Here is a 13,933-nt window from a genome sequence, read left to right on the forward strand (position 1 = left end):
GATTTCTGATTCAGCTACCTCGCGTGTGCTCCTGATATATCTTCTCTTAACTTTTTATTACAATACTTGGTTCGCAATTTTTCTACCGACAGACAGAAAAGCATTCGCGAGCTGACACGAACACGTGTGTGCGCGATTGATTAACGATTTGCTTCGCGAGGGGGGCCGGTGAAAGCCAACGGCCGCTCCTCAGAGTTTTCTACCGCGCAGGATATACCGTCGTTACACGGCGCGCCGCGGCGACGAAAATCAGAATGTGCACTTTCCATGCATGGATTATTATCTTACGAAACGGCCGACGCGAGAGGATCAATATTCTTACGTCTCCTCGTGTACTCTCACGTCGTCGCGTGGTCATTAAAATATTTCACGTGCGGGCTTATTTTCCTAAATGTCGAGTGCGACGCGTTGCGCAACGGCCACGACCCGAAGGCGAGAGAATTGATTCCACCAGGTGGAATTTATCCGGTCACAGCTCAGCCGGGCTCGGTTTACGTAGTGCATCGGCGCATCGCCGGGATTTCTCTAATTATTTCGCTTTCACGCTTCGTCGGTGCTCGCGCGCGCGTTAATTTGTATCCATTTGTCAGGATTCGCGCCGCGCGAACAAACACTGGGTGCTCGTTAACGCCGACGTAAAATGACGATTAAATCGCGCCCTCGCGCGACGCGGAATTTGAGCGCCGTGCATGGAACGCGTGTGATCGCGCGCTGCCAGATAAATGAGGTGAGACACCAGGTGAGAGGAACGCCCGGTTAAATAATGGCCGCGGTGTGAATGAGTCCCCGTTTTTAAGATCCTCTCACGCGTGCCATTTGAGACGTGCGCGCGATCAGCGCGTTGCGCAGCCTCGCCGTGGGTGATCGGTTAAATAACCGTTTACGCCTCATCCGTTTAATAATGCTGGCCTTTGCGTCGTTTACTTTGCCGTAAATGCGGCTGTCGCGAGACATCTTCGCGTCGCACACGAGCACTCGGAATGAGTGTGCGTGCGCTTACGACCGTTTCGTTTGGTAATTCCGGCGTAAAACGTCCAGTAGTCGATATACGACCTATTTTCGACTGTTTTGGAAAGGAAATAAATAGATAAATAAGCTAGTAATAAATAAATCCTCATCCACCTTAATATTTGACCAAATTCACGCAACAGTGCCGAAAACAGATTGAATGCACATTAAGAGAAAAATATTTGATATTTAATAATATGATATTTGGAACTATAATGGCATAGTAAAAAGATTATAGTTAGGAATATAATTTTTATAGTAAATGTTACCATAATATTTGTAATATTTACGATATAAGCATAATTTAACTGATCCGTGTAAAATTTTTACCAAGAATTATAATTATTTGAAATAAAAAATATAGTAAGGTAGCAAATATTGAATGGTAAGAGAAATTAACTATCTTATATAGTCAATATAATTGGAATATCTGGCAAATATAAGTACATGTAACTATATTCCCAAAAGGTGCTTTACCATATATATAGAATAATAAGATGATGACTATAAATCTGTGTTCATTCTACTATATCTTTATGTTTAGATGAAATATATGTTTGAGGCCAAAACGAACTATAAAATATAGTGAGGTTATAGTTATTCTAACTATTTTTTTCTCTCAGTACAGGTTACTAAACTTTTATCCCGTAACTTGTACCATAAGGGATGTTTGAGATCAAGAAGGAACGAAAAAGAACAGAGAGAGACGGAACATGTGGTTGCGCGTAGTCTCATCAAGATTTTCGTGAACACGAAACAAGATTAGTCACGCAGATTTAAGCGCGACTTTCGTGCCAAGGGACGGATGCGTGCGCGGCAACGATTTGTTCTACTTACAAAATGTGTGGGCTTGTTCAGAATATGCATGTGAGTACGTAGTTTTCATAAGTCACCAGCTCAAAGATCCGTGACGCTCGCTTGTGCCGACGATATCTCATTCCTCGTGCGGTGCTGTCGTGCGCGTAGATTTTTTCTCCAATAATCGACCGTGAATACTGTCCTTATTTATTAAAGGTGTAATGTGATCGAGCTTGAAAGAGCAACGGCACACTGATCCCGACAAAAGTCGCTTTGCGAGGGACGCGTTAGAATCTGTGTGTCGTCTCTTGGAGGATATTCGAAAGCGATTATAATATACGAGCATTCTCATCGAGGAGAAGTCGTACTTCTATTTATAAACTCTACTGAAATCACAGACACACTTAACGAGATATTATTAATCATATTTCTCTCATTATAAAAGGAGAGCCTATCAGCCGTGACTGTGCGACGCGTGTAAGTGCTCACATGGATTTTGCTAAACCGTCACGATGAAACACATCAATTTCCCATCGGCTAATTTGAATATGAAAGCTTCCATGCGTTAGCACGGGCGCGTGGTCGATAATTTATAATATTACGAATTATGGAATGTGTAACTGTATGTGTTTGTGTAGGAAATCGGTTGTGAGTCACGGCGAACTCTCTTTTAACGATATAAAAACTGATATCGTTCCCGGCACGTCGATACCTCTCGCGAGTAATTTCAAGCAACACATCATTTCGTGCAGCTTTTCCTCATCGATATATTGCACGTTTACGCACGCCTCTTCTGATTTCTCAGATCTTTCGACCAAGTTCAGTCGGGTTATCGGAGAGATTAAGCTTTTGGGTCACTTTGCCATTTCGTATCACATTCCGTCTGCGATAGCCCACTGCTTTCGCGTCTTTTAAGTATGTGTACAAAGTACGACTAGAAAGTTTGAATTTATTTTTTTCTTGGTGCACCAGCGACATGCAACATATTCAAATAATTGTGATATCTGTAAATACGAATGAAAAATAGACTCTTGGGAGAATGTTAAGTAATACACCGCGAAAATTCTCTCTTTCTCTCTTGTTTCTTTTTCTTTCTTTTTGTGTCATAAAATACTTTTCTTCTTTCTTGTAATAATGTTTTTAGAGGGTTGCCCTAGAGCGACAATAAACACACCTTTATCTATCTATCTATCTTTATTTCTGTCAGAGATACACACGTAGAAGTAAATCACGCCCAATGCGTTAAAAACACTCGAGAAGGAGCAGACGAACGAAGAAAGAGAGGATGCTCGTCGGGAAAGACGCCCGGCTCCCAAAAAAAAATGCCGCCCGTCGGCCGCAATCTGCGAGATACATTTTCGTCTGATGATCGCCGCTCGCACACGTAGAGAATCCCATTTTGCACGGTGCACCTGCTGAGTGCCAACGCGAGGCACGACAAAGAACATGTGTCGGGGTCCGATTGTGATAACCGGAATAACTTCTTTTGTATCCCAAGGCCGCTGGTACTTCGCCGCGCGACCTTTGACATCGCGCGCGCTCGATCAGCGACACCTCCCACGGTACTCTCCTGATCCTCCTCTTTCACCAGCTTCACCTTGATGCACCAGCGGTGTCCACCGAGCGAGAAAGTGCCGCCTGTCACTTGGTGACGCTTCACGTTCCGGCCGGGGCAATCTGTTTCCGCTTTAACGGCTGCGGCGGTATCTTTACCCGGTCGTTGTAACGAAGGACGTTCGTTGGTCTCTTTGAGATATTGTCCGATAAAAATATACGCTCGATAAAAATCGCGTGGGCGTGTTATATCGTTTTACAATGATCTGTTCGACGGGAATGTACAGTCATTAACATTCTCTAGCGGGTAACGGGAAGAGCTTGGCGCGGAAGTGTCTCCCTCCGCCATCCCGGAGATAACTAGAAAACAAACGGTAGAAGGCAAACAAGGTGATTCTTTATCCGGCTCGCACCCTCTGCATTAAATCATAATGTAAACATACGCTCATGAGAACCTTTTAGCCCTCCAACTGCTTCAGCCCTTCTTGATTACCGGAAAGACCCGCAGCCGCTAATCGCAGTAGCTTTAGAAATACGTGGGTTCTCGTAATAATTTTTATAACTTCGCGGAAGTTTCACGGCGGTATGATAAACACGTTGAGTGCCACGTCATTCACATCTGGATGACACGAATTTCCGCAGGGGCTGCGTCACCCGTTTACAGGTGACAGTTATATTTGGATGATATGGCAGGAGAATATATACTACATTAAAGTAAATGATGCTTGTTCAAGTATTTTATAATTTTATATGTTTGTATGTTTCAAAAGAACATCAATACTTACATGGAAAAAAGTTGTTTTCACACAAGTGTTAACATCTTTTTGAAGCATCTTATACATCCGCAAACTTATCATAAGCTCTTCATAAACATTAAATTTATTCCAAATATATTCTGAATCTTAGTAAGCTTAGTATTTTCAAGAATATTATAAATCAAGAATATTGAAATAAAAATTCGATTTGTGTACTACATAAAGTCGAACTAATCTTTTTCTCGATAAAGTTTTATAATATTCTTGTAAAGAGAATAAATTTTTCTTTTTAGTATATGAGCTTTTCAAAAATTTGTCATAAGTATATTTTAAGACTATTATAAAAAAAAATATCTTTTGTTGAAGATAACTATTATTAAAAAAAAAAAAAAAAAAAAGGAAAGCAGACTTGAATAATCGTTTTTCTTAGCAGCAAAATGATATTTCTTTCTGTGCAGGTATGATTCCACTATTTTATTAATTATCACTATTTTACTATTTCTATTAAATATGTATATAAGAATATCTTATAGAAGCGATAAGGTATCATTAACATAACGCATCAAGAATTCGGATCTACTGGGTGCAATAAAACATCGTTAGCATAACACACCATGAATTCAACGTGGCACTCGACGTGTTAATAGACGCAATTACATGGAACGACGTTGTTATAAGACGTTGTTATCCCGGATCTTTCACGATGATATATAGTGTCTTACGCCTAAGTCTACAGCCACTGATGATAAAAAGTAGGCAATCGGCACAATCGAGAATACGGTGCACAATATAATACGGTTGCTCCCCTCGACGGAATCAGGTTGCACCTGAGTCGCGGACGGCTATACGTGTCGGGGATTTGCATTTCATTTTCGCGGGTGATTACGCGCGACAGTAGTGGCCTCAAGCGTCCCACTAAATTAGCAGCGCCGGCTACTTTGTTACGCTAATACTATATGGGTATCGTGTTTCTATTTCGAGATCGCAATCTCAAATTTCTCTCGAGATCGAAAATCGCCCCGGATGATGCTCGGGATGAGTAACTCATAAAGCGTGAGTACTTTTCGGCAATTTTGTGTATTATTTTATTGACTCATTATCAAACGCAGTGCACTTGCACCGTATACTGCATTTATATAATCCTTTGGCTTGGATACGTAGTTTACATAGAGACTAATACCATTTTCTGCTGCACCTAGACCGGGGATATGTTGAATGTGCAGGCACAAGGTACGGCATATAGTGAACATTAAGACGGGACATTAAACATGATGAATGCGCGCGGCAAGCTCGATGCACGTACAGTTTGATACAAAGTTACATGAAACGCGTTCTTCTCGCCGTTGTTCGTTGGCTTCGCCTGGCAAAAGTGAGGTAAAGGGTATTTCAGATGCACGACGTTGGTCTCCGTGTAACGATCATATCGCGGTCAGGACTTTGTCCCACTTATAAATACAATACGAAATTAAGAAACGTATCGACCTTGATAAATGATTGGTACAGCGTGTGACAATTTTCTGTCAGTATTAAAGTAATGCTCTCGACACACGACTGACGCGGGACGCGTCTGTCTATACGCGAGTGTTCCTGGTAAATCACGATTAACACATTGCCGTTTTCGGGCCTATCAAAAGAGAAAAATGTTGAATTTTCGTAGAACGAATGTTTTCTAATAATCATTTTAAGTACAAATCGGTGAATATGCCTGCTTTCCTTTTCTTTCTTTTCTTTTATCTGGATAGGAAGATCTCGCGATGGAAATTGCACTCGCTGCGACGAGTTAGATATCTCGAAGACGTACGTCCGCGAAGTCGACGAACGGGACGACGACCCGATCGCCAATGGCGTCAGAATGATATTCACGAAGCGCGATCTTTATCGGACCTCGTCGTCCTTCGTTCGTGCTTCCGTTATTTGAGACTCGAGAGTCAAAAGATCGAAAGGTCGGAACCCTCTTCCCGAATCCCGCCGCGACTTTACGTCCGTTTTAACATCCGCGTTTCAACTTCACATATTAATAGAAAATAGTGCTAACATCATGCCCGCTATCAATATCGCCGCGGAGACCAGTGTGGACGCGCTCGAGAAGTCGAGTTTCTTCTTTAGGTCTTCAGGCACGTCCAAGTAGATCTTTTCGACGCCCACGTCCTTGATCAGCTTCGAAAGCTGCGCGGCGTCGACGTGGTCGCCCTCCGACGACCAGATGGTCAATGTCACGTTGTCGGATGAGGTGTTGTTTAGCAATGCCTTCACGGTCTCGATATCGTTCGCCGCGAGACCGGCTCGTATAGGATAAGTTACCGACTGTTTGATCTGGTTCTCTGCCAGCGTGTCTGTCATATTTTTTATCTGCTCCGGTGTGTATCGACCCTCGATGATGTTGTACTCCTTTCCGTACCTGAAATATTGACGCACATTTCAGTTTCAGTGTTTCTCGGACCGGAGATATGAATTAACCAAAACTCTTTGTCGGATAAACAACATGTAAACACATTCAATAACAAAGAACATTACTCATACATTTATGTAGCCGTCGAACGACTCGACTAAACTTTCACGGATATTTATAGGTGTTTTATAGACACTCGGCTTGGCTATTGTAACTAGCATTCAGAAAAATATTATTTCATTATTAGCGGAATCCTCTTAACATGTTATTAAAGATTTTAAAATAATGTTTCTTACTTTGTAAAAATTCATCCTCTTAAAATCAAAAGAAAAATATTCACTCAAAAAACATTAAAAAAAGAAGAACTCTATTTGCAAAGTGCTATTTCCTATAATCCTACATTCTAAACGAAAAGCTTTTTTACCAAAAGAATATTCCCCTTTTAACGAAGTGAACTATTAATCGAAACTCTACTAGATATTATTTGCTTATTTCTAGATAACTCTAGATACTTATATTTGTAGATATTACTAGATATTATTTATCACGTATTCTTTTTTTCTTTTATGTGAGTCAAGAGGAATATATTTACTTAAGACATTTTAACTTGCTTTAACTTGTTTTAACTGTACTTGAGATATTTTTCTTTTAGAAGAATCTTCTTAAGGTCATGTATAAGAGAATTCCGCTAAATATAAGTTTCACAACTTATCCAATAACAGAATATATTTCTTGAAGATCATTAAAAAAATATCTCTTCTATTGAACTATTTGCTCACCTGATTGTACGTATTATAATTTTATATTTACAAGCATAAGCTCGAAAATCGTACATGTAACTGTAGTTACAATGGCCAAGTATATATAAAGCCGTATATGTGATTTTTCTCAACCGTCTTTAATCATATATCTTATTGTTTCTTTTGGTTTATTGGTTCTTGAGACATCGTGTTTTCCTGTAATATCGACGTTCATTGGATCGTCAAGTTGACCACCTCTTCAGGGATTTTATATTTATAACCACTTCTTTTTTATAAGAGGTCGTGCCATGGTCATCGTATATATTTCTTTGCCTATACGGTTAATTAATTGCAAGGTTGTACATTAGAACCCGCTACCGCGCTGTTCAATATTTACCTGGTCGTCCAGCCAACGGAGAGAGTGCATTCTGGAATGGTTTCCACGGCGCCTTTGAGGAAATCTTTCGCGTTAACCGGAGTAGCCGTGGCGTTCACCGGTCCGGGTAGGATATCCGCGTTGATGAAGACCGGGAACTTGAACTGGATAAACGAACATTTTATATTCTTTCTGCTTACTTTACGCTTCAATATTCTTAAGTAGCGTTTATATATACGCACGTTCTCTCGTAGCTTGGTGAGAATCGGTTTGCTCTTCTCGAACGCCTGAATGGTCTTGAAGTCCAGCTTGATTCCCTTTTTGATGCCAGTTTTGTGGATGGTGGTGTTGAGGAAGTCCTCGAGCGACAGATCGCTCAGGTTCTCTGGTGGATGCGCCATTATCGGGATCTCAGCGATGCTGCTGTTGTCGGTTTCGTTAAGCTTGCCCAGCACGACGTCGGCCTCCAGCATCATGATGTCGTCTTTAAAAAGGAAAGTCGGTTGTCCGCTGGATCCGTGTGTCGGTGTGTACGTGTGAGGCGACTGTGGTTGAGACGACCGGCTGGGCGGAGGGGGGGTTCCGGTATGTGCATACACGTGCAGGGAATATCGATCACGCCTGGAAGACTGCGCCGGACCCACACATCCGCCGGAGTTGACGTTCAAATGACCGAAAATTCCGGCTCTTTTGATAAACGGAAGGCTGCAAGCGCCAGGTCGCTTAAGAAAGAGACGCGGTATGAAGGAGCAAGTGCGCGTAAACGTTCGCGGCGGCTTGAAAGAGCAGCGACATTTTTTTCCCGCGGATATCAAAGCGACCAGCGCGCTTTGAACGGCGGGATTTGCGGGGTATTGCGAGGGAAGATGAATATTCCTGCGACGCAAGGATCGCGGGGTATTTATTTGAGGTGTCGCTGATAGACGCGAACGTGTTCACTCGCGAGATGCGGTGACTGAAGGTCGGAGATCGGAAGTTCGACCTTCGACAGCGGCTCCGGTGACGGCGAAGATGGCATCTCGCTACCTTGGCAGCTCGTTGAAATTCAAGAGAGGCGCGAGTGTACTTTCCGAAAACTCTGCATCGGACGTGACTGCGTACAAATGACTTATCTACGAGAGCCCGACCGTACAAAGGTGGAAAACTTAAATACGAGAGAGGTCGGAAATCTTCCGGGCGCGAAGTTCACAGAAAGTTTCCAGCCAACTTCGGAATCGGCATCCAGCCGGAATCGAGATATACGCGGCGTAACGTATATCAGAGGGGCTGGGGAGGGGGGAGGGCGGGGTGTCGGGCTGGTAATGCGAAACAAATCGATGTAACTCGTATTTTACGTAGGACCGACCAGGCTTTTGTGCGAAGTGCGTGAGAGAAGTCTCGGGAAGCAGACGCTCCATAAGGCTTTCTCCCGCGCTGTCGATATTTCTGGAAGCGCACTTTTCAAGGACGCGCCACCATTATTTAAAGCGCGCCGATGTAAAAATACACGTCATCATGCGGGTTGCACACAAAGGCGCGCCACACAGCTGGATAATATAGGATAGTCATGAAAGCGACAAACGCAAAAGCACCGACATTGAAGGCTTGCGTCGCGTCGCATCGCGTGTAACGAAATGTCATGAAGTTCATTAACTAGTAATGCGTTGACGGTCGATAAAAGTCACGAACTTGCAAATGATTCAAGTATCATCTGAAACGCGACGTTTTCGCCGAGGCTATAGCCCGGGCTTTCCGACGGCTTTACATCGCAATGTTAAATATTTACAGGTTGATTGTTGTCTGTTCACGAGCAAAATGGTTTTAAAGTACCGTGTAACTCGAGGAAAACTAATATTACTTTTGTATTATTGCGATGTACGTATACAGGGTGTCCTACAACTGGTCTAACGCCCAGGGGTAGGTAGGGGGTGAAATTTTGAACTGAAAGTTCCTCTTCCAATTTTCCAATTTATATTTTCCGACAATTAATGAGATATTAATTAATTAAGTCTGCAAATCCCTTAGCGCCCTGAGTGAGCGCTCAGGGACGTAAGATGCTGTGGGTTCCTCAGGGGCCTTGCTTGTCCGTTTTTTCCCTGAGCGCTCACTCGGGACACTGAGGGATTAGCAGACTTATTTCATTAATATTTCATTAACTAATTGTCGGATTAAAACATGGAAGAGAAATTTTCAATTCCAAATTGCACTCCCTACCTACTCCTAACGGATGTTCAGTTGTGGGGCACCCTGTATATATGACACATTTACGGATATATATGATAAAGGGAACGACAGCGTTTGTCACATATATCCGTCATATCTGTATATTTCTTTTGCATTTACGTAAGGTATCGCGCGACACGGACTCTTACTCGTCAAAATGGATCATTTAGAGTGTCTTATTACGCAACTGTCATTTGCAAGTGCTCTTAGCAAACTTATTGGCGTAGTGGTGTTAATGCCAACGCGAATAAAAATGTGTACTCTTAACTTTAGATTACCGATGCTAGTAGTCCGTTATTGTTCATGTGTAATAGGCTGCTTTACTTGGTTTCTCATTTGTAGTCTGCCTTTTAAACTCCCGTGTACAATTATATTTTTTTTGGAACATACAGTACAATAGATCTGTCAGATCCAGGCAATTTCAAAATATAATTTTTTTGAAAATCGATATTTCTGGGCACATTCTTTTTTTCCAGAGATATAGAAAAGACTCAGCTATAAAACGGAGTAAAGCAATAAAATCACAAGATCTGCAAACAGATTTGCGCAATTTTGAAATTAATGGGAAGATTGTTTAAGTTGGTGAGCGATCAAATATTCGTTTAGATCTCACAGATTCAGCGCGGGGGATTAACATTTTTAATAATTTTTTGTTACATAAGGGGAATGTATAAAATAATACCAATTACAAACATCGCTTATATTTCTCATATGGAACCTCCTCTCAATTAATTTCCCAATTAACTCCCTTAATTGGGTTTTTCTTTGTAACCTACCTTAAACCTTCACAGTCATATTTTTGGGACATACAGTACGATATGCGTTTGTCAGACTCGGACAAATTTGAACTACTATAATGAAGTCAATATTTCTGGACATATCTTTTTCTCAGAGATAGAAAATTCAGCTACAAGATATCACAAGTATAGGTCTAAATAACTAACATTGGTAATCTAAAATTAACAAGTAGCAAACACGTCTAAAACCTTGATTCGAAAGATATCCCGAAGGCTATAAATTCGCACAGACGTACAACTTTCGATCGCACCAACTACTCGAAATTTAACTCGCTTCACTTTAATAATAAAAGAATCCCAAGTTTCCCTTCGTCTACAAATAATACGCGGATCCACGGTCGCGCGTATTAAAGCCCGCGTGTACCACTAGCGAAGCTCGAGCCTGACGTTTCCGACGATAAGTACCGGCTAGATGTAAGATTTAAGCACACGAGGCTAATCGGAACGCCGCAGAGAGGTCGTCCGTCGTTCCTTCATTTCGAGTGCAATAAACGTAGAACGAAGGGAACGTCAATTACGGCACGATCGACTTACTTGACGAGAGTGCCCTATCCAATTCCGCTTTGCTGTTGACGGCGTGCGCCCAGACGATCTTGGTGAGATTGCCTTTGACTTCGGGGAAGAAGTTCTTCGGTGAGACGACGTTGCACATGACGGCTTCTGAAACACGGCAAACACCCAGGCTGTGTAGTACCGCACCGTGGCCTTTCGCGTTTCGCGCGCGAGAGTCCGCCCGGACTTGACCTTCCCCATCAGTATTCTCGAGACTCCGCGACCCCTGACCCAATATTCGCGACGGGCTCGCTCCATGATTGAGCGGACCGTGAATTCCTCGTGGCGTGGTGGCGGCGGCGGCGACGCGGCCGGCTGCTCCCGGAGCCGACCGAGATATTCGTTGCCCTGCCATTGTGCGCCGTTCGATCGATAATCACGTTCATTTGTCACTCGCTCGTTACGAACGGCTGCCACTCGGTCGTTTCAGCTGCGATCGCGGTCGGCGAACCGTCGCGAGGGTCATCGCCGTAGATACACAGTTTCTCGCAACGGCGGCATGATTTTCTTTTTTTTCCCGTCGATTTGCACCGCCGGCAACCGATATAAATGAATCACGTATGTACTGAGCGGCGTGACGCGAGCGCGTATGACGCTTCGGGGACACGGTGGAATGAATTAATAAAGGGATCGCGCTGTGGAATGTTCCACGACGCAGCGCAGGGCTCTCTTTCTCCGTGGGCTAGACCATTTCCGGCACAAGTCCCGGGCCATGTGGCGAGCAAATTTCACGCGACGAATGACCCCTTCGAGCAGATTGCAAGGGCGATTGCCGCCCCTCCCCCTTCTCGTCGAAGATCTGGTCTTTTTATGAATGACACTGCGGGTCGAAACCCGTTAGAAAATCGGCTGTGATGTTTGAAATTACATTTGATCATGGCAATAGATCTTCCGTGAACAAATATCGAGTTACCCCAAAGTTTCTTTTTAACAACTCTCTCTCTCTCTCTCTCTCTCTCCCTCCTTCTCCCTCTCTCTCTTCCCTCTCTTTTATTCGCGGAAGAGGAAATGGCAGCATGTCCCTGAACACGATTAGCGATGCGGGCGTGTCTCGCGCTGATATCGATTCTAATAAGAAAGTTCCGGTTAATCAGCTTGTAAGCCGAAGGCGACGTTGGTTCCTCGTTCTTTTACTCCACCAGTTCACAACTGGAGCAACAAAAACTTCGTGGGGAACCTTTTCCCTGCGTGAACCGCGAGCTCTACCTTAAATTACCGCGCTCGTTAACTTGCCTGGAATTTATCGCACGGCGTCTATTTTCTGGGAAACTTTTTTGAAAAGCCTCTCCTTGCGCGAAGAATCGATAACGGCCGCGCCGATGATTCCAACTGACCTGTTTCCGGTCCAGCGATCACGAGGTGAACCCGGATTCGCGCTGTCCAATGGAGAGATGCTGAGCCGACTTTTTTTTTAAGCTCTAATAACAGCCTTCTACATGCGGGCGCTTCCGCTGCAGCCTGACTTATGGTTAATAACTATCGCTGTCTGAAAATTTTGATATTCGTACGTTATGTGCATATCTCGGTGGAAAATTTAGAGAAAGCTCACGATGCAGTGAGTATGAAGAAAATATTGTAGTAAAAATCACTTCAAAACAATGTTTTTTTTATAATATGTTTTGCAATGCTGGACCACACTTATTGTGATGTGAATTATTACAGAACAATTATTATAAAAATGGTAAATTAAACAAGTTACTGTGAATTAAAGTAAATTTGTAAGAAAATGAGATTGATAAAGTAATGCATACAATTCAGGTTGTACAGCCGGTGTTTGTAATTCGCAGAGATATGACGATAGTTCAACCGCGTTTCAATTATTGTCCTGAGTTTTAGTAAACCAAAACGCACATGGGATTTTCTGTATTCGAGACCTCCACACTTTTGCTTCTCGTAGAGATAGAAAACTACGTAGACAATATTTCGAAATTGTTGCATGTATTATTTACATAACGCGAAAGCTAAAATTTGACTTTGCGAAAAAAGCGAATATACGACATAAGATATCTAGCGATCCGGGGCTTGAAGTGAGGAAGTTAGGAAGCGATTAGGACATTTTACTCTTTCACAAATTTTCGTAAATATTTTCGATAGACATAGAAACACAATGGACTCTGCGTGCCAGAGACGGATTTTAAACTGAAAAACCAATTAGGATATCGCTCTAGGTTTATCTACTCTAGAAGAAGATAAAACTAACGGTAAATTTGAGCGTAAGCAAAAAAACTATATATATATTATAAATATACAGGGTGTCTCTCACCTAACTTGAGTATCTTAAATATCTCGCTTATTTTTTGTGATAGGAGGATGCCAAAGGAAGACATTATTTAAAACAACAAATTTTTCTCAAGGTCATATTTTTTAGGATTTTAAGGTCATTGTCATTTTTTATATGAGACTACATATTTTTATCATCGCGATATGATAGCCAAGATCAAGACTTTGAGAAAAATTTCTTGTTTTTTACAGTATTTCGTCTCTTCGAATTGAATAATGTCCCCTTTTGGCATCCTCCTATCATCAAAAATAAGCAAGATATTTAAGATACTTAAATTAGGTGGAACACTGTATATATTATCACTAAAATTCAGTCACTTAGTTGCTATAATAGCCTTTTACATGCGGGCGCTTCCGCTGCAGCCTGGCTTATGATTAATAACTATTCTTATCTGAAAATTTTGATATTTTGTTATTATATATTATTACTAAAATTCAGTCACTTAGTTGCTTAGTTTTATATATATATATATATATACACA

General features: G+C 42.2%; 2 protein-coding genes across 5 annotated transcripts in view; one reads left to right on the plus strand and one right to left on the minus strand.

The window, feature by feature from the left end:
- Positions 1 to 13,933, plus strand: part of LOC116841752 — a 440,348-nt gene that overhangs the window by 108,173 nt on the left and 318,242 nt on the right. The window lies entirely within an intron of this gene.
- LOC116841747 (protein FAM151B) overlaps positions 5,174 to 13,933 on the minus strand; it is a 30,225-nt gene continuing 21,465 nt past the window's right edge. For 2 of the 3 annotated variants that reach the window (XM_032810071.1, XM_032810069.1), the window contains exons 2-5: positions 11,154 to 11,279; positions 7,863 to 8,104; positions 7,642 to 7,784; positions 5,174 to 6,513 (exon numbers count right to left, since the gene is read on the minus strand). In XM_032810071.1, coding sequence (XP_032665962.1) covers positions 6,123 to 6,513; positions 7,642 to 7,784; positions 7,863 to 8,104; positions 11,154 to 11,271 — 894 coding nt within the window. In that variant the 5' untranslated portion in view covers positions 11,272 to 11,279 and the 3' untranslated portion in view covers positions 5,174 to 6,122. Of the gene's footprint in view, positions 6,514 to 7,641; positions 7,785 to 7,862; positions 8,105 to 11,153; positions 11,280 to 12,505; positions 12,658 to 13,933 lie in introns of all 3 variants that reach the window. The other variant, XM_032810070.1, reaches the window with a different exon arrangement.

This window comes from Odontomachus brunneus, unplaced genomic scaffold (assembly GCF_010583005.1).
Source record: "Odontomachus brunneus isolate Ranch 3 - 2012 unplaced genomic scaffold, Obru_v1 Obru_scaffold_018, whole genome shotgun sequence".
Taxonomy (NCBI): domain Eukaryota; kingdom Metazoa; phylum Arthropoda; class Insecta; order Hymenoptera; family Formicidae; genus Odontomachus; species Odontomachus brunneus.